Genomic DNA, 20197 nt, shown 5'->3' with positions numbered 1-20197 from the left:
AAAATCCGCGACAGCAAGGAAGAAGTCCGACAAGGGGGCAGGCGAAGGCGACGGCGGCGAAGGGTGGTCAACGACGCAGCAGAAGCAGCTGGATGAGCTGCTGAAACGCAAGGCGGCGTTGCAGAAGGAGCAGGACGATGAGCAGCGGGAAGGTACGTGCACCGCCAGTGTGAGACCCTGTGCGAGAGTTTACATCCCAAGCTCGGCATCAGACACTCGCAAGCGTGCGGCCGCTTTGGCCATCGAAGAGCAAGCTTCCGAGGACGAAGACCCGCAGCCCGTGCGCAAGAAGAAAAAGGTGCTCCTACCGGCTTCGGAGTCGGACGATGACCACAATCATGATAGCGGCAATGGAGGCGAAGGTGAGGAAGCAGGTCAGGATGACCGAGAGCAGGAGCGCAGCGATGGCGATATCGCAATGCAGCAGCCTGCGCCGGCTCCATCTCGTCGTGAGTACAGTAAATCCTGTGTGCACATACTCTGACCTGCGCCTCCTCTCAGCTAAACCCAGGCCAGCCTACAGGGGTGCGGGCACGGGCAAGCTCACGGGGGGAGAGCAGGCGATCGCAGAGAAATTCGGTGCGTACTAGTTTACCGCTGTACGCTCATCACTCACTGAACTCGGACCCGATTGCAGATGTTGTTCAGACAAGCAACAGAAATCAGAAGAAGTCGGTGGAGATGGACAGCGCGCACGGCGATGAGGAAGGCAGTGACGAGGAGTTATCGCAGAAGAAGGCGGCTCCAGCGAAGAAGGCAGGTGGCGCTGCAACTCAGACCAGCAAGGTACGTATGTTACCTCATATTGACTCATACTCACCCACTGCTTGTGCGTTACCAGACAGCGTCCTCGAAGGGCAAGGCACGAGCCTCAAAACAGGATTCGTCGGACGAAGATGATGATGAATGGGCGAAGGCCAAACACTCAAGCAGCTCGGAGGCTGGGAGCGATGATGGAAGGGGGTCAAGCTCGGATGAGGACGATGTCATAGTGCGTTGACCGTTTCATTGACACATACTATCCCACTAATGATACGGAACCTGACAACACCGCTGGACGAGACAGGAGATGCCGCAGAAGAACGTGAAGAAGGCGCGTACCTCGCAGAAGACCAACCCGAAGCCCCGTGTCCGCGTGAAAGTTGCCGACCTGGCCGTCGACATGAAGCCGTTGGTCGCCATGGCGCAGAACTGCCTACGCAATATACTGGCTCTCAGCACCGCGTGGACGTCGGACACGACAATCACGAGCTCCCGCCTCGTGATGAATGAAGAGCTCGTCGGGGATGCCCTGAGAGCTGCGCGCGACTCCGTGGACAAGGACGGCAAGAAGATGGTGACGGTACGCACTGCATACAGGATGTTGAGACGTGGGGAAAGCCCGGAGAATCACGCCCAGCACAAGCAGGTCAAGGATTTGGTACGTACTTTACTGAATTCCTCGATTGTAGTTGACACTCTGCAGATTTGGACCATCGCCTCGCAGCTTCGCAACGAGGTGAAAAGAAAGGCGAAGGTCATCGTCGAGCACGCGTACCGCTTGAACGTCGTGCAGGGCCACAAGCGGACTCAACTTGCGACCTGGCTATTGACGACGCATGCCATGAAGGTGAGGGGTGGCAAGCGAGGCATCCCGAATTTTGTGTTCGGGGACATCCAGGTTGTTTGGGACGACAAGGATAACATCAGCAAGGAGGTCAGTCTCACTGTTCACTGACCTTAACATTCCTCCGTTGCACGATGCATGTCTCATGTTACGCATCAGAAATCGCACGTCAAGGCTGATACACCTTTCCGACACCCCGCGATCGCCGAGATCATCGCACAGCAGTGGTTCATGGGCCATGCCAAGGCAACCACGCCGACGGAGGAGTTCAGCAAGGTCCCAGACAACCTAATTGCGTTAGTGTGCAACTCCGTAAGTGTGTTTCTCATTCAAATCCGTAGTATTCAATTTATTTTGTCCAGATTGAACTTGGCTTGAGGGAAGTCGCGACGAACACGGCTGTGTCGTTCTCAAACAAGGTGTTCGCACCCAAGTAAGTTGATTGTCATCTTGATGTTCATGCATGACCTAGTACTGACAATCCTACAGATGGGACGACCTGATGTCCATCCTGGAGGCTATGGAGCACAACGCGCCCGACTACTACAAGGTTACGAAGAGGCAGCTGTGGGAGAGCATAAGGTGAGGTCGCAGTGCCAGTGATCCGCGGTGCGTGGCAGCTGAATCAGTCGTTCCAGGGCGAGAGCGGAGAGCGGCGGTGACATCAAGACCAAGGATAGTGATGACGAAGATGGCACCTTCGTCAACTGGTCAAAGCTCCAAACCGTCGCACTTGAAGCCGAGGAACCTGCGGATCAACATGACGCTGGCGCTTCTGGCAGCGGAGCGAAGACAAACCCCGCATCCGCCAGCACGTCGCGGAGGAAGCCTTCGTCCAGTGGTGCGACAAAGAAGACGACGGGGCACACGGGCAAGCCGTCATCTACATCGGCCGTTCCTGCGGCAACAAGTGCCCCGAGCTCACCTTCCAGGGCGAAGGCGAGTTCCTCGAAAGGGAAGGCCGTTGGCGAGGTCGCAGAGCCAGGTGAGTGGAGCACATTGATAATGTGCAACCTACTGATGCATAGAACCAGACGCCGCTTCAGATGATGACGACGGTGATGGACGGGTCACGGACGACGGACGCGCACCAGGAGCTGAGGAGCTCGACCAGTTGGATGAGACCGAGGTCGCTGCCTGAGGGACTGCGGTGATAAGTCGTAGTGTACTGTTCAAGTTTACGCTTTCCGAGGTGCGTCTGTGACTTCTACAGGACCTCATTTATCAACACTGATTTCTATAGAATACCTACTATCTACATGCTACACGTCTACATACCAAACTCGGAAAGTGTATGTACCATTAGTTCTCTTCAATGCTCTGAGGTTTGTTGTGGGCTTGTTCTGCTCTGTCGTATGCTCTGTTGTACTGTGTCGTTCGTCGTGATGTTGTATTGTAGCTGTACACCATGCAAATTTGATCTGATTACCAATGCAAAAATCAAAGCCAGAGAGAATGAACTAGTAAGATGCCTTGACACAAAGACGTGTTTCACATGCACCTTGCTGTCAAGGATAATAAGTAATAGCCCCAAATATCACACCCACCCTTGCTGTTAAGGACAGTAAGTACGATTAGTAATAAAAGGCTTTGTAGGCAGGAAAGCATACCATGAACTACAAGTAGTCTGTGCGGGGCCATGACATTGACCTGTTGACAAGGCCCTCATGCCATTTACGTGCCTTGGGTGTCTTGGTCGAGCAAAATTGGCAGGGGACTTGTCTTTTAAACCAATTGTACTTGGGCGACTTGCACAAGGCGCTCAAGTAAAATGCTTTTTTCCTGATGGGGTCATGGTCTTGCGGTAATGTTGCAGAGACCTCTGGGCTTGCTCCTTCTCCTCCTTGCTGAGGTTTTCTGACTTCAACCATATGAGCTGCTGGAGTATCAGTGCATCAGATAAGAAGCAGGGTCCCAAGGGACGTACCATGCCGTACCCCTCCTCCACGATGTCTTCAAGAGACCTGTGTTTCAGGTAGGCCAGTCTCTCGTAATCCTCCTTGGGGTGGAAGGCCAGCAAGTACACCCTGATCTCACCCACATATATATCATCGCCATAACCCCAGCCTCCCGTGATGCAACTGTCCTTGTGCGGTAGCTCCCAACACTTGTTTGGCATGTAGTGGTGCTTCGGGATATTCTGAGGTTGTGTCTCCTGAATGGTGACGATCATGAAAACTTGATTGCTAAGTTGAGGCAGGTCTGCCTGGGCGGGGTGATGAGGACTGGTCGGTCTTGGCGGGAGAAGGTGTTACGATCCCTGAGGTACGAAGGTATCGTTCTTATGATGGACCACCATGAAATGCCTTAGTGATTCCTCCAGAATGGCAGTTTGTTCCCACAGTGCACGTGACTTGCAGCCACCCCGATAAGCAGAGATAAGTAACTGTTAGTATGGGTTGCTTATCTGAGTCTGAAATTTCAGACTCCCAGACGACACGACTTGGACCAACAGATACAAACAAATGCAGTGGCTAAGCGCTCAGTTATGGATATGAGGCCCATGAAACGCCTTAGCAGTTCCCCCAATAAGGAAACTGGTGAACATATCATGTGACTGGCAGCTTGGTGGCTCAATGCTGCAAGCGCTCACACACTGTAGGGCCTATATAGTCTCAGCCAGTAACAAGGCATAGTATACATAGTATACTCATCTGATAGTCCTTCATTCAGAGAGTATACAGGGATTTTACTGAGTGCATACAGTGGCTGGCTAGGCCAGGAAATGCAAAATATAAAAATGCACATGTGCCTCTGCTGATTCAAAGTACTTGTTTATGGCTGAAATATGTTCTGTATGCACACTGTGATATATATGTGTGGTTTAGGCACTGTGTACTGCTCAGTGATTTCTATGACAGAGCTAACAAGGTCAACAATGGGTCATTTTACCATCCATTGCCATATTGTGGCCCATGGACACCATGTAATAACCAAAATTGGGACTAAAAGTAACCATGCACTTGTCTTTGATGTGTCTGTATATTTCATAGATTTTCTGGATTTTTCTGAGCCCCAGATTCACCAGTTTGTGTATGATTCCTCTTTAGGAAGGCAATATACTTCATATGGCAATTATGCAGCCACTGGCTTTGTCTTGCACACAGATGCAAACTCAGAATACATATAGGCATCTGTACTTACACTACCATCCTATGGGGTGTCCTCAACTACATGAGTAGTTCCTACAGTCAAGGAGCAGGCATGTATGAATAAGCTCACTGAGGTAACATCAGTGATGTTACACAGTTATTGAAAATGCTGCCTTTATTGATGTCAATCATATCTCATAGACAGATTCAATCACATTCCCTGGTCCATCTCCAATATTCTCTGATTTTTACGCTTTTTCCTGGGTCTAAATAAGCCCATATAAGCACAGTAATAGTCCGCACTTACATCACTTACTAAGCGCCCATCAAGCGCCCAGATGCCGTTCGGAGGTGCATCCATGCGGAAATTTGGCACGGTTGCACCTCCGAACGGCACGAAAGGGATGCCGAGCTGCTCTGATTGGTGCAACAAGCCCCTTTTCTGCCCTAATCGGGCAGGCTGCCGAGGTTTTGAGCTGAGTTTGGATCTCAGCCACAGGCTCCTTAGTGGCACTGTATCTCCTGCACTGTGGTCCCACTAAAATGCGGAAAATTCGCAAAATAATCTCTGTGATAGGTATGATGTCATAGAGTCTATAGCTGCGGTGACTTGCCCATTACCTCCAGTGGTTATGGCACAATTCACACAATAAAAAAACACACAAATGCCTCTGTGCACATGGTTGCATCCCTTTTCACCCTCAAAGTGACTCTTTTGAAGCCTGTAGACTGCCCATAGATTCTGTATGTCTTTATGACATCTGAAACCTGCCATAAAGGGTAGCTAACCTTCCCCAAATGGTAATTTCCATACAGCTGCTCAGTCTGGGCTCAGAAAATGCAGATAAAACCAGGGAAAATTCTGTGCAACTGGACTCACTTGTAGTACCTGTTGTATGTAAGAAATTGATCCACTATAGGACCCCCAGAGGCTATGACCAGTATGGCTTGCCCATGTATAAAATTCAAAATGCAGAGAAACACCCCTACCTCTGTAGACATGATTGGGTAGAATGTGACTGGGATACACTGACTGAGCTCCAACCAACTGTTATAGATATCATAAGCTCACCTCATAGCCCTTCATTCCTAGTGTCTATCATAGTTTCTTGAGAGAAGTGGTTGAATGAGTAGCAAAATGCTAAGATCAGAAACAGAAATGACTCTGTGAATATGCATTTGTTCTGTTGCATGTGAAACACATGACAGATGTCCTCTATGGCCAAGTGTATAGTGTCCAACACATTGATGTCTCTGAAACATGCACAGCAGTGCTACAAATGGAGAAATATTGTCATAGCAAGTATGTGTTGATGTCCCAGCACTGAATAACTATACAGGACAATCCTCTCTACTTGTGAATATGCTCATAAATGCTCCACAGATCTCCTGGAATATTATCCGATTTTCCTGGACTTTTCTGAGCCCAAAACAAGTCAGATTTGCTGCAGTAACAGGCTGAACTTACATCGCTTACTAAGCGCCCGTTTAAGCGCCCGTTGCCGAAGCGGAGTCGTCGACAGGCCGGAATTCTGGCCTGTCAACGACTCCGGTCACTCAAAAGGGATTTTGGAGCACTCCCATTGGCTGGAATGCTGACAAATGTTACCTTTTAAGGTAATCTTTCAATCTCAGCTCTTCATGCCGAGTTTTTTGATGGTTTGAAGCCACACTACCTGAGCTCTTACTAGAGCCCCATTGAATGCGGAAAAATCCCAAAATATTGCTTCTCCATGGGATGCCCCTTGGGTACTGATAGCAGTGTCCAGATTAGGTGTCTTTGAGAGTACTGACCATCATAAGTGATGATACTGAGGCATATAAGCAGATTTTGGTGTGTGTATGATGCTTGTACTAGACAGTTCCACATGTATGAGAGGCTCTGTGAAGTGGGGGATATCAAACATACAAAACGGCCATATATGGTCAGTTTCCTGCCCATTTGGGAAGTTGGCCGTGCATGGCCTCTGCAGGACTGGATAAATAGCAGGAAAATCAGAGAAAAATCAGATAGTACTATGAATTCATATTGAGTTGACTGTTGAGGCTCCAATATGGCAGAAAACATATAATAATGCAGAATGACCCATGCATAGCCTGATGTAAGCCACTCTGTCAGTGAGTCTTGGTCCATCTTGTAAGCACCATTATCACCTGGAATTCCCGGGGACTGGCAGCTCCAGACAGGATCCTAGGCTATTCTGTTCAGTTCAACTCTTCAATAGGCCCTGCAAAGGCAGGCTATTGGGCTGAGTTTGAATGCAAGCCACAAGCTCATTAGTGACAATGTATTTGCTGTGCTATGGTCTCCCAAAAGATCAAAAACAATTGGGAAAATTCCTAGTCATGTATATGATGCCAGAGAGGCTTTACATAGTATGCTTTCCCATAGATTCATACAAATATAGCACCAGCATATGGCTCTGTGAACACTGGTTCTTTCACATTGTTTGTTTTTCCTGTGATGCTTACCAACTGCCTATGAATTGTGTGACCAAACCTGCTATATGTGATAGTTTACATTCCCAAAATGGAAAGTCTGAGTTACCTGCTGTGTCTGGGCTCAGAAATGCGGATAAAACAAGACAATACTTCAAATGATTCCACTCAGGCTCACCTTGTACTGTTTGCTGCATACCATCGTCTTCATCAATAGACTTGCTATCTTTGTCGTCCATGTCAGAAATGTTGCTCAGAGTGTCTTCGTCTTTGTATAAGATGCGGCTGGACATGGCAGTGACTTTGAGGTACTGTTCAAGAGCTGTCAGTGTGAATACCGAGGGGAAGACTTGCCTTTATAGCTGAGGTATTGCCGTAGTCCTCAGGCCTCAGTGCACAGATTTGTTCATCAGACAAGTGACGACTTGATTGCGAGCTTGCGGAGATGCACATACATTGTAATGTTGGCTCGTGGGGTACAGCCTGGCAGTGATGTTATTGTGCGCGCCACGATGAGTGAAGCAGATCGAGTAGAGCTATTGCTTCTGAGTTCGATGACAATATGGGTTGGATGTACGTACCTCCATACTGGAATTGCGATGATGTGTGCTGTCCTCTGGCCTGAAATGGTAGAGGCAATCAACATTGACTTCAGCACTGCACATATTCAGCAGTACCTAAACACAACACAGTTCTACGAAGCTTCTGTACGTACCTTTGCAATGCACACCCCCTTCCGAGTTAGATCAGCACTCCCTGTATGTATCCGCCGCAATGTGCTGAGCCAGGTGTGTCCATTACGGAAGGCCATCCTGAGTAGCACCGGAGGTCGCCTAGTTGTAGCTGGGTAGGTCAGACAATTGTCAGAGGGGAGGATGGCCAGATTAGACACTGACAGATGTGCGAGAGAGCAGCAAAGGGGAAGTACACACATTATCAGTCCCAATCTTCACATGTTCACTCATAGCCAGGCAGCATGCCAGCTGCATTCATTTCATGGCACATCGTACAGATCATAATCATATATTGCATACCACAGCAGTACTTGACATATAGACAGATGGGGTCAGCAAGCATGTTCAAAACAAGGTATGATACATTGTCCTGAGGCGCAGCCACATCAAGAACAGTACAACGTGCTGGTACGAGGGCAGTGGTAAGGTATATAAAGGTAGCAAGAAGACCAAGTGAGCGTGAAGATGATAGACGTAGATATTGTATGTGTAACTCGGCTACACCTAATGGACCGCCTTGCGAGGAGGATTGCGACACGGCGGGGGGTTCTTGGGGCGTGCAACATGCTCCACCTGAGCAGTCTCACCCCCCTCGACCTTGACACAAATTCCACAGGATGCACTGGCATGACATCCTCGCTGGGTGCGGCCAAAGCAAGCGAAGATGGGTGAGAAGGCGATTGGGTTGACAACACCCCAGAAACATGATAACATCAGATTGAGCAGAGACTGCTGCAGCAACAGGCGCGCTAACACCAGGAAGAGAGTGAGGAAGTGCATTGACATCTGTAGGATATACGTCAGACACAGATGAAATGGAAATGAAGATGTCAATACTAGACTCACCTGTGCTGATGATTGCAGGAGCAGCTGCATCAGCCGTAGAAGGCTGCACGATGGTCCCAGTGTCATTCGCGGCGATGGCGGTGTCAGGTCAGAATGTGTTTCTGCTGCGGTTCACCGGGTATGAGCAATACTGGGCTATCACAGTTGTTTGTTGTAGAGGGGGTTGGTTGAGTGTTGGTAGTACTGTAAAGTTTGTTAGCAAGTACAGTTGTTTTACTTACCACAGCAATTGAATTGCCTTTACACACTATAACTTGGCTGATCTCGTTGAAGTGACGTGACGTGCTGAATGAATAGACTAACCACTAGCCTACCCACTGGACTGGAATATGTGGATACGAGTGACGTGCGTGACTGAGATGTGACTACAAGAGTTGCTGATTAAGGTAAAACAGCTTACCGATCAAGAATCACTAGAGGCACTAACAGGGGCTTGAAGTCACACAATAGACTGTTAAGCTGAACTGTAGTATATTGCACACTAGGATGCCGCTTGTTAGCTTATGTTACTAACTTGCAGAGCAGCAGCTCACAAGATCTACACTGAGAATCTGGGAGAACTTGACTGCCTCATCCATGGAAAACTGGGGGCCTTATATACATGTGGGGAACAGCTTTACTCATACAGATTACACTACTTAGTCAGTCCTTACTCATCCTTAGTCATGAACACAGCTACGTACTTCAAAGCGACTCATGTGGTACAGCCTGTACTGCCATATGACATGGGTCAGCCAATCACAAGTCAGTATCTAGCACTGCCTTGTATCCTATTTGAAATACATCTGGAGGCTGTACTCTGAGACAACATGTGGATTGCCCAGCAGGCCCTAGCCAGTCCGGGGGCTGTGCATAGGCTGTGCGTGGCTATGCTCATGCTGTACTCATGACTATGCAACCAGTCACACTGCAATCTCGAAGCCCACGTGACCTTCTAGACTAGTCTCACATGACCATGGCTATGCACTGCAGGGGGCTGTGCTGTGAATGAGTAGTCTGGTAACAGGTCATATCAATAGAAAGGAAATAGAGGTATATACCATGTTCCTTGAGCCAAACAATATTGGCTCAGGACAGCGGTGAGAGAGGTCGAAGCACCATCATCTGTGTCAGCAGCGTGACCGGCTGTTGAGGCCTGTTTGCCGGCCATTGTGTCGCTCATGACTGAGGCAGCTACCTTGCGGCGGGAGAGGGAGCGAGGCATACCGTGCGACATAATGTCCATTGCACAAAGACGGGCATCAACTGCCTCCTTGAGGGTAGCGGCGGCGGCGGCTTCCTCCAGTTTGTGCAAGTTGCGCGCAGTTGTCCTGCCCCTCTGCTTCCCAGTCTTATACGAGCTGCCAACAACTGTGAGCGACGACAACTGAGTGATACCGACACCGAGCGTGTTGTGTACAATGCTGTGCTGATCATGGGATTAAGGCTGTTGCCGAGCGCAAGGGTGACCGCGACATTGTGCATTGTCACCGCGCCAAGGTCCGCAGGCCACCAGCACGCGGGGACACCCTCTGGCACGGTCATGAACATGGTAACGAAGATGAGGGCAGAGCATCAGGCTGAGAACAAGGGCAAGAAGGGGGTTATGAGGCAAGGGCAAGGGCGTGGGCAAGACGGGGATGGGGGTATAAGGATATGAGGAGCCGTGCCTGCGTCCAACCCAGGCTTCTTCTGAGAGCCTGTATGGCAGGCCGTGGGTGCACCACGGGTAAGGGTCATCAGTACTGCATTCAGCACTGAACAGTTGATGCCCTTCTGGAGTCTTACAAACAAGTATTGCAGGGTTAAAAGTGCTGCCTGGCTGCCCACTAACCCACACCATGGCAGACCAGTCGTGGATCATGCAAGTGACTGAGCCGCAACCTGCTGCTGTCGACGCCATGAATGCTGTTACAGCTGTCCCCAATGGCTTCAATGACGTCACCTATGCTGTCTCCCGCAGCCCGCTTGGCCCCCCTCTGCTCGTCGACCCCGCGCCCGCTGTCAATGCCGCACCCCTCAACACCGCACCCCTCCTCGCAGTTGACCCCACGGCACACCCGCTAGCCCGGCACAACCCAAGGGCAATTGCCATGGAGGTCAAGACAGTGCTTGCAGCGAGTGGGGATCCGCATCTCGATCTCAGGCTTCAAAAGTTGAACACTGTTTTCCTTGAGGCACTCACCACACGCAGTGCTGGGAACAATATGCACATGACACTGCATTACTTGGAGAATCTGAGCGACTGGTGGTCGCTTGTGAGGGAAAACGAGGCCATTCTGAGTCAGCTTGCAACCGTGCAGGTGCTCAGTACAGACACTTACAAAAATGCAAAAGGACAGTGTCAGTTCGGACGGACTACACCACCCTGCTGCCTTGGTTCCTCTCGCGCTTCCTGCTGTGCTATCAGCACTGGAAGGCTCTTCCCCAACAGTAAGTTGCAGTGTTCAATCATTGTGACAACTCAGTGTACTTACTGGCCTAGGACCGCCACCAGCTGAGCCGGGCGAGCCTGCTGCCGCAGTTATATACGAAGGAACCCGATCTAAACAAGATTGTCGACAAGTCCACGGGTAAAAACATCATAGTCACAGATTGTGCTGTCCTCAAAGCTGTGATGGAAGAGGCACAATCCTATGCACGGAAGCTGAGGGCATCCGGGCAGCAACAAGGCGTGTCTGGTTCCCCATCTACAAAACAGATCTTCAAGGTCGGACACATGAACAACAACGCTGGTGTGTAACAGCAATTTATTTAGCAAGAGGGCATATGCTGACTCCTCCTCAGCCCTTGAATTCTAACCACATCAGGAAACTCCTTCTGTGCAAATCGTGGTGTGCCTGTTGCTCCGGGCTTGTAGATTGGTGCGAGCACATTCCAAACGGTTGTACTTATATTTGTGGTGAGAAATGTTATCATGACATATTATGCATTGAATGCCTGACCTTGTACTCCTCGAGTCTTCTGCCGCTGTACAGTGTCCGTGACCGTGATGGCGCAACTTGAACACCAATTCTTACTAGTGCATTGCATGGGTATGAGTAACCCATGTGGGTCATGGGTATAGGTATGCATGGGTATGGGTATGGGTAGCCAAAATCTGACCCATGTACCCATGAAACCCATGGACTTCTGCAGTGCTTATCCACTGGCAGTAATCAATGTTAATTCCTAGCCAGGTATCCAGTGTTGTGTCACTCTCATAGTATGCTAGCATTTAGGGTGTCACCATTCTGAAGCTTGCTTGAGAGTATTTTGCAATAGTGGCAGTATGGTAAAGTCACCAGTCATTTCCCTCAAGACTCATTGACCATGCATGACATGGCTTTTGCCAATATTGATATGCTATAATCAAATACACAGATTGCTGAGGCCATCAAATAAGCAAATGAAATATCTAATGTGCATTGCAGTGTATGTGCTGTTGTGGCTCAAATGAAGAATTAGGAGAAAGCTCAACTAACCTTTTCAATGCACAATGATTACTGCAGTGCCATGTGTTTGTCAGTATGGTGTAGCTGGAATGCTCTACCAAACAATGTGACCATACTGAATCCTCTGGTAATACTGTGTAATGCTTAGTTGGTCACCTGTGACAAGGGATCCTGATGGAAAAGAAATCAGCATGATTGCTATGTCACAAACACTTTGAGATGGGCCTATATGCTTGTCACACCAGCAGTACATACCTATGAGGTAGTGTTCATGCCTTGTTGGTCAATTCAATAAATTCAAGGTGCTAGTGGAATGGTATTGACAGCGGCCACATGACCACTCAGATGACAAACCTTCTTAACATAGAGTAGGGCCTATATGCACCACTTCACAATTGGCAAGCTAAGCTCAATGAAACTGCCTTTTGGCATAGTCATTGACAGGCCTTGCCCCTTATTAATGCTATATTGGTGAAAACGTAATGAAATGTGGGAATCCTGTGATGATATTGCTTAATAATCCTGATATGACTCTCTTCTCACAGGCTGTTATATGTGAAAGACACTGCTGGTATTGATGGAGCACTGCTACATCTTTCCTGTGATTCAGTTGTGTAGTTGTTGAGTCTGAGGTATATTTATCTGCTGACTGTTGACCTGTGATACTGCTATATGTAAACAGCACATGTTATAAGGCTCTGCCCATTGCGTCACTGTTCATATTTGGTAATATATGTAAGATCTATGGATGTATACAACCTTGCTAGTTTCATTCCTCAGTTCTTGTGGGTCTGTGTAGCTATTTGTACTGTTATGACACACTTGTGTAACCACCAGAGTTATGAGTTGTAATACATACCTTGCTTCCATGATCTTTGTGCCTTGTTTACATTGTTTTCCCTTTTTGTCAGTTGTTCATCTTTGCCTATCCTGTATTACCTGCCCTTCAGTTCTTACTTCAGGCAACACACTTGCCCATTCTATTGCAGTTTAACAAGTGAGCATGACATGCAACAACACTACAAGTCTACAAATCGGAAAAAGGTACACCCCTGTGTATTGCTATGTTTGACTTTGATACACCGAACCTTGCTTTGACCCCTCCCATACCCACTCATCTTTCTATTGTTCTTGCATGTATGTGGGACAAAAACTGGAAACTCCCACTGTTGTGATTGACCACACAGTCAGTGAACTGGTCTGAGGGGTGCTCATCCTTGGTCTTGCACATAGCATCAATTTATGATGAGAATTCACCAACTGTACAGTGCCTGATTGATATTCTGGCCTCTGCACAATAAGTGTCATCATATCTTGCAAGCCATTGAGCATGAACTGCACATAGGACTACCCATAACATTACCCATACCCATGGGTACTCATAATACCCATGCAAAACCCATACCCATGGCATGGGTATGCAACCCATGTGGGTATGGGTATGGGTATGCTCTGAGACACCCATGGGTACACCCACGCTATGCACTACAGTCGCCGCAAAGTCAATACATGACTTCCGTACAGTGCCGCAGGCGTACCATAACTGTGCTTTCTGCTTCGATCCTGCTATGTGGTGGCCCCTCGGCTTGATTCTTACTTCGGCCCGAGTTCGCCTGGATAACCCTCTGAGCGAATAAGAACAAGAACAAGTATGAAGGACTCGGACACTCACTGTCCGACGTACTCCTCTGCCTTTGCCGGCTGCATTCTTCTTTGTGGGTGCAGTTGCACCGAGACGAGACGAGGTTGTCGTACTGTTTTGGTCAGAGTCTTCAGCCTGCGCTGTTGAGGCAGTCTTCTTGCGGGTAGTGTGATTTGTATTGGCCTACGACAGACATTACATCAACACGTTCAATTTGTCAAGAGCAACCGCGAGGCATACCTTCTTGTCTACAGTTGGGTTGTGGTCAGTCCCATCATCGTCTGTTTGGTCGTTACGCCCAGCCAGACTGGGATCTCCGCGAGTGACGGGCACATATGAGACGTCTTCATTGGGCTTACGAGGTGGTTTCCGATTTTGACGAGTAGCAGGGCCCTGCCCTTCAGGTTTGGAACCAGTCGGCGGTGTGTCTCGCATAGTGCATAGCGTGGGTGTACCCATGGGTGTCTGAGGGCATACCCATACCCATACCCACATGGGTTGCATACCCATGCCATGGGTATGGGTTTTGCATGGGTATCATGGGTACCCTTGAGTATGGGTACTATCATGGGTAGATCTATGTGCAGTTCATGGTACTCATAATTTTGCATGATATGGGATGTGTTTGTTGGTATCATGCTGGCCAGGTGAGTTTCACTGACTGCATGGTCAATCACAACATTGTTGGAGCTTCCACTTTTGCAAGCCAGGACACATTAATTACATGGGAGTCACTTACATGAGGGCAGTTACTGTACCTATATTTCCAACATATATGGATATTCAGGTGGGACAACCACAACATTTGGGGAATAGCAAGGCTGTATACACAAATAAGTCTTACACATCACAACACAAAATGTATAGTGATACCATGGGCAGAACCCTCTAAAGCCCATCATATTGGATCACCCAGATGTAGTGGGATTACAATGGGTCAACATTAAGCAGAACAAATGTATCTCAGGGTATACAAAAATTGAACTGAAACACAGACAAGATGTTGCATTGTGTCATGAATATGATAATGTCTGTCAGACTAGCCCCTGAGAAGAGGATCATATTAAAATTATTTGGATTTATTTCTTGATCATCATCACTGAATCCTGTCTTATGTCCCAGGCTTCCACTAATATATGATAAGTGGGGCCAGAGGATGAATGTGACCAGCCCATTATGCAATTACTTTCATTCAAGCCTAGTTAATACATTGCCAGGTGATAAGTGACACAATAAGGAGCATGATGTCTTATAAAAAGCATGATCATAGACCTACTGTATTCAATGGCCTGCCACCTGCATGTAACTGTGGCCACTGGTCACTCTGCTGAAATCCTGGATTTAGAAAATTAACTAACAAGGCATCTATGCTAAATGTAGTGCTGGAACTGCAGGTCTAGGCTCACCTCAAGGGGTCCATGACACAGTATTCATACTGAGTTTTCAAAATTCTAGAGTGGCCCTGTCACATGTACCTAGCAAGGAATTAAGTATACAGTATTACTGGCTGTCCAGCATGGACAATTGCATGGTAAGATTCAGTATGATAATATTTTGTGCCAGTATAGTATCTCAGCTGCACTGGGCTACCAAGCACATGGCACTGCATTGAATTGAGCATAATGGTACATACACTGTAATGCACTTGTTGTTGTCAATAGGACAACCTCAGTAGTCTGTGTATCATTGGTTGGAGCATAACAATAAATGACAAAATCTGTCTTCTGGTTACTTATAGAAGACAGGATGTGGCATAGGCAGGTCTTGCACAAACTTGGTTCCAGTCACTCAGGGTATTGCTTGGGTCAGGAGAGCTAGATAGGTAGATGAGATGGACAAGGAGAGAGTTAGGTTAGAAAGAACAGTGCATTGGTCTAACTACAATGTACAGAGTACTGTAGTTGTTAGTTGTGGGTCAAGATAGATGGTTTGTGGAGCAAAAGTGTGTCGTCCATGAGCAAGTTGACACTCCTTATATTCCTGCAGGTTGGCCTTGCTGAATCATCCTCATAATCATAAGTTGAACATTATTGAATGTTTGAAAATGGATTCAAATATATAATGCCATTCTAGCAAGTACCAACTGTATCTTGAAGGCTGACATTACGGAAAGGGAACACTTGTCAACTTTCCCATACTGCTATTGCAAAGTACTTTGAAGCAAGCTTCAGGATCACCATATAGCTGTTGAACTGTGAGAGAAACATAGCACAGACTATCTAATCAACAGTTGCCAAATTTTACCACTGAATTATTACCACAGAAGTCCATGGGTTGCATGGGTACATGGGTCAGATTTTGGCTACCCATACCCATACCCATGCATACCCATACCCATGACCCACATGGGTTATCCATACCCATGCAATGCACTATCTTCAACACCACGGTTCGTATCTGCATTAGTCCGAGTAGTTAGCCACAGTACAAGACCAAAAGTGCGGACTTTACCACTGGAGTACTTGTACCACATGGTCGGCAGATGGACCGTCATACACTCAAGCCTTTCCTCCCTACTCGCGCAGTTTGCAGAAATGGCTCCGCGAGTCACTGGGACTGTTAACTAAGCCGAGAAGAATGAGTGACTACCTTCTCCATGGTGCGCCGGCAGAGCTCACCTCGACATCCTCAAAAATAGGACATATCTTGCATCGTAGTCTTAGTAGCACTATCTTCAACGATATGCCGACAGCCAGCTAACAGGACAGCATACAGGTACTCGCCTTCGTCACGGTGTACAGCGCTGCCGATGACGTAGCTGCTCCAACGATGACGACGTAGCCTCAAGGATGACCGCCGTCTCGACAATGATGACAACGACAAGCGGATTGGATGAGTAATTGGTGTAGTTGGTTGGGTCTGTTAGGGACATCCCATTGTGGGACTTCCCAGGCGAGGTGCACAAACCTGAGAGTGAAAACACATAACACGTTCAAGCTCTGACAATGTCTCCGTGTTCTCTGTGTCTCGGGCAACAGTCGACCATGTATACTATGTACAAGTATACATATAAGTAATTACTGTTCTTCGCTGCATGACCAAGTCATCTCGAGCCGGCAGTTGCACAGGATGTGTTTGGTAGAATTAGGCTGCGAGCGCGAACATCGTGACTAATTGTTCTCCAAGTCTGTGTCAAATTTGGCTTCATTCAAACAAGGTGACGAAGGGCCTATATGACTTGATTCGCTTGCAATCACATTTCTGTTCTGAGTGAGGTGTCCAAATCACAAAGATGCAGTGGCCTGAAGGGTAATATCATTTGTCTATGGATCTTACTACGAGTGCTACTCACTCCAACAAGTGAGTCCTAATTGACTACGCAGAACATGTGTATACATAGTGTATATACTTCGCAGCTAACGTAGCCCATCTCATCACTTCACAGCAATGATATACAATGAAGCAGATATACGCGTGAAGCATCCGATTTGAATACAGGCCGCACTGTCAGTAGAACGAGGCCTATTGTTGCTGACCTGTCTGGGCGTAGCCTACAACTGCCGGCTACTAAACATGATGAGTATGCTGTAGTCATTGAGCTAGTTCATGCCGCTGTACCGTCCTTGTGCAGGCTACGTTGATCGTGCGTAGAACAGTGCCACGAGGATTTGAGGACACCCAGCACGTGAGGCCAACGGACTGCCCTGGGGTGAGGCTGTGATCGCAATTGCGCAGCAAAGCGAAGGCACAGGTTAGTAAAGGTCTCCAATTCATGAGTTTACACTGAACAACTCACCACACTCTGCACCTGCAAACCACCATTCAATCGTTGCAATCCGTCGCCATACTGGGCACTTGCATCCGACAGTGGATGTGATCTTCACGGAGAGCAACCAATAAAGGCGTACAAGGGGTGGTGCTGGGTGAAGGGGTCGAGCCTCAGGTGCACAGGAGACACTATAATCGGGGCTCCACCGTAGACTTGAAGTCCAGGCCTGGCAGCTCTGCGGGTTCGTAAGCACGCAGCACGCATCGGCATGGCCCTACGCACCGCGGAGAACTTCATCCGAAGTTCCGTGCACACTCGGCCACAATGTGTAAATGACGTCGTGCCCCACCTCCTCAACTAACTTGACCTGCAGGCTGAGCATACGAGAACGAGGTGAAGGCGTAAGAGGTGCGCACCTTGGCCCACCATTGCGCAGCATCAGAGACACCCTTACTGTTTGGGTTTCCGAGGGCGTCGGTGAGGGACAGCGCAGGGCTCGCCTGTTCGTTGCGAGCGTTGATCTTGCTCAGTTGGGGCGAGCACGGTTTAGTCACCCATGGGCGAATTGGCAGTGACAGCCTTCGGCACACTGGGACATACATTGCTCCCGAGGCGTGTAGAGGACGATGGCTTGAGCATCTGGTGCATCTTCACTGAGGCCGCTATTCGGAATGGGTGTCGTTGTGAGGTCGACTTTCGCTGCCAATGACAAGACACGGCCTTTTGGTCGTTTGTGGATGCGTCACCCAGCCCGAGGCCAACACAGACATCAACATGGAACGACCGCTGGACTGCGTGACGGTGTCTGACCACAGCACGAAGAGCTGGCTATGAAGGAGTGCGAGCCAGACACAGGTTTGGAGACGACGCGCAAGCAGGCGCCTGGTGACTGGTCATTCTACAGCAGTTCCTGAAACCCTTGTCCGTGTTGTGCCGCGCACGTGAAAAAAAATAAAACAAATCGAGAAAATCATGAAAATTCCGGAAAATCGAGAAAGGGGCTGCATGCCTCGTAGACACTGTAGAACATCTCCTGTAGACTCACAAAGGTGTGCCACGCATCTGAACGGGCCATTGAGGGTGGTGTTGTTGTGTGATGAACATTGTGCAATGGTCGACGTGACGCCAGCAACGGGCGCTAACGCTGGGGAGCGCGGGGAACATCCATGGCAGAACACAGTTGTGGGTGCTCGACATAGCCCGAAATGAGCATAGAGGACAGCTGTATCGACAGTGATGTACTTATGTCTCAATATAACAGAAGTAGTGGCTTGTGGTCAATGGTTGGTCCATGACTGCTTGGCAGCACTGGTAGCAGGACTCGCCGCCTCGCAACTGTCAAGATGGAGTTGGGTCCGACGACGACATGGGCACAGAATCGAACTGTACGAATATTGGAGTGCCATGTGAGGGATTCAAACCCGAATCAGCCTAGTCTTCCAATGACGAACTCTTGTCTTGTAAGCCCTCTGAGCTCCGAGATAGCCTTCGTGGCCAGCAAGAAAATGCTACGTCGCAGTGTCTCCTGGAGTAACACGAACACTCCAATAGCTTATTGGAGGCTTGTTCAAGATATAAACTGAATACTAAGTAGGCTGGCATCTCACTCAAGGGCAACACGAGACAGCCAGAGTCTGCGACCTGACCACCTGTCAGATATCCAATTTTCTTCCTTGCAGATCATATCTATGCAGTAGCCTTACCTCCAAGTGATCCCGGATACATTCCGGGCCATGTTGAGCACCCACAACTGCATTCTACAGTGGATGCTCTCCAGGCTCCTCAGTGTTAGCGCCCGTTGCTGGCGCCACGTCAACCATCGCACAATGTCCATCACACGACAACACCACCCTTGATGGCCCGTTCAGATGCGTGGCATACCTCTGTGAGTCTACAGGAGATGTTCTACAGTGTCTACGAGGTATGCAGCTCTTTTCTCGACTTGCTGGGGAGTGGGCCATGTATGGCAATACGATCCCAGTTGTGTTGTCTGTGTCTTTTGTTTTCTGGTTCATCAAATTATCACTTCAATCTCACTTATCAATGATTATATGTATTATGTATTGATACGTACTAGTCTGTGAGACTAACTTCTGTGCTTGACTAGACCAAGCAGTTGTCAAGCTTTAACAATAATACTAACCTTGCACAAGCCAAATTTTATTCATCAGGGAGTATCATAGTAGTAACAGAGATGTTTACATTCATATGGCTCAGCTCATCATCCTTAATGTGGTAACACAAATCCTGAGTCCTAAGTGTCCTAGACAATCCATAACCTTTCCAAAAAGATTTATTGATTCCAGGTAGCTATGCCAATATTGCTATACAGCCATTACCCAATGATATGTGCAGTTGCACAGTTGCTCTTGCCTAACTGTAGCTAAGCTGTCCTGTTATACCATGTCTGGGATTCAATGTACTGTCTCAAACACTGAACAATGATACCACCTCAAACTGGCAGACTTTTCTATTACATAATCTGTGTAGAGCATGCTAATGAATGAATAATGATAATTATTAGAGTTCATTGTACCATTTGAGCTGGGTAGGGAGTCATATACTTCCCTACAAATTGTTACTATACTGGCCTAGACCTTCCCAATGTCAAAGTCTGTTCAGGTTGAGTTTGGTACATTCATGATCCTTGTTCCTGAATTTTAGCTCATGCTGTGGAAAAACAGTCAGTCACATGGTCAAGATACAGTATACTGGA

The 20197-nt window shown here is 48.2% G+C and overlaps 8 protein-coding genes across 8 annotated transcripts; 2 read left to right on the top strand and 6 right to left on the bottom strand.

Moving 5' to 3' along the window:
• Positions 1–14: 14 nt before the first annotated feature.
• Positions 15–2747, top strand: B0H18DRAFT_960975 (uncharacterized protein; the record flags this gene model as incomplete). Its single annotated transcript, XM_048043020.1, has 12 exons — positions 15–152; positions 213–449; positions 502–579; positions 638–786; positions 842–991; positions 1067–1420; positions 1466–1696; positions 1766–1918; positions 1969–2039; positions 2096–2188; positions 2245–2591; positions 2635–2747. Coding segments are annotated over 12 exons (2114 nt in total), but the record flags the coding sequence as incomplete, so codon positions are not given.
• Positions 2748–3368: 621 nt separating this feature from the next.
• On the bottom strand, positions 3369–3779 carry B0H18DRAFT_1127058 (uncharacterized protein; the record flags this gene model as incomplete). Its single annotated transcript, XM_048035248.1, has 2 exons — positions 3369–3482; positions 3534–3779. 2 exons carry the CDS (start codon positions 3777–3779, stop codon positions 3369–3371), a joined length of 360 nt encoding a protein of 119 aa, XP_047885509.1.
• Positions 3780–4946: 1167 nt separating this feature from the next.
• B0H18DRAFT_960973 (uncharacterized protein) lies at positions 4947–5700 on the bottom strand (the record flags this gene model as incomplete). The annotated part of the gene is made up of 6 exons (XM_048043019.1): positions 4947–4964; positions 5015–5236; positions 5362–5466; positions 5488–5523; positions 5579–5587; positions 5689–5700. The coding sequence occupies 6 exons, from the start codon at positions 5698–5700 to the stop codon at positions 4947–4949; spliced, it is 402 nt and encodes a 133-aa protein (XP_047885508.1).
• Positions 5701–7546: 1846 nt separating this feature from the next.
• B0H18DRAFT_960972 (uncharacterized protein) lies at positions 7547–8783 on the bottom strand (the record flags this gene model as incomplete). Its single annotated transcript, XM_048043018.1, has 6 exons — positions 7547–7620; positions 7719–7758; positions 7853–8028; positions 8172–8276; positions 8459–8657; positions 8718–8783. 6 exons carry the CDS (start codon positions 8781–8783, stop codon positions 7547–7549), a joined length of 660 nt encoding a protein of 219 aa, XP_047885507.1.
• An 879-nt stretch (positions 8784–9662) lies between these two features.
• On the bottom strand, positions 9663–10247 carry B0H18DRAFT_960971 (uncharacterized protein; the record flags this gene model as incomplete). The annotated part of the gene is made up of 3 exons (XM_048043017.1): positions 9663–9693; positions 9758–10057; positions 10117–10247. 3 exons carry the CDS (start codon positions 10245–10247, stop codon positions 9663–9665), a joined length of 462 nt encoding a protein of 153 aa, XP_047885506.1.
• A 290-nt stretch (positions 10248–10537) lies between these two features.
• B0H18DRAFT_960970 (uncharacterized protein) lies at positions 10538–11556 on the top strand (the record flags this gene model as incomplete). Its single annotated transcript, XM_048043016.1, has 4 exons — positions 10538–10999; positions 11034–11129; positions 11182–11431; positions 11507–11556. The coding sequence occupies 4 exons, from the start codon at positions 10538–10540 to the stop codon at positions 11554–11556; spliced, it is 858 nt and encodes a 285-aa protein (XP_047885505.1).
• Positions 11557–13489: 1933 nt separating this feature from the next.
• Positions 13490–14267, bottom strand: B0H18DRAFT_960969 (uncharacterized protein; the record flags this gene model as incomplete). Its single annotated transcript, XM_048043015.1, has 4 exons — positions 13490–13615; positions 13669–13755; positions 13803–13955; positions 14013–14267. 4 exons carry the CDS (start codon positions 14265–14267, stop codon positions 13490–13492), a joined length of 621 nt encoding a protein of 206 aa, XP_047885504.1.
• A 3077-nt stretch (positions 14268–17344) lies between these two features.
• B0H18DRAFT_960968 (uncharacterized protein) lies at positions 17345–18556 on the bottom strand (the record flags this gene model as incomplete). Its single annotated transcript, XM_048043014.1, has 6 exons — positions 17345–17427; positions 17509–17631; positions 17764–17848; positions 17898–17981; positions 18082–18309; positions 18527–18556. 6 exons carry the CDS (start codon positions 18554–18556, stop codon positions 17345–17347), a joined length of 633 nt encoding a protein of 210 aa, XP_047885503.1.
• Positions 18557–20197: the final 1641 nt, after the last annotated feature.

Source organism: Fomitopsis serialis, assembly GCF_022376445.1.
Source record: "Fomitopsis serialis strain Sig1Antser10 chromosome Unknown B0H18scaffold_231, whole genome shotgun sequence".
NCBI classification, from domain to species: domain Eukaryota; kingdom Fungi; phylum Basidiomycota; class Agaricomycetes; order Polyporales; family Fomitopsidaceae; genus Fomitopsis; species Fomitopsis serialis.
The sequence above is the reverse complement of the archived record's forward strand: the minus strand, read 5'-3'. Positions and strand labels throughout refer to the sequence as shown.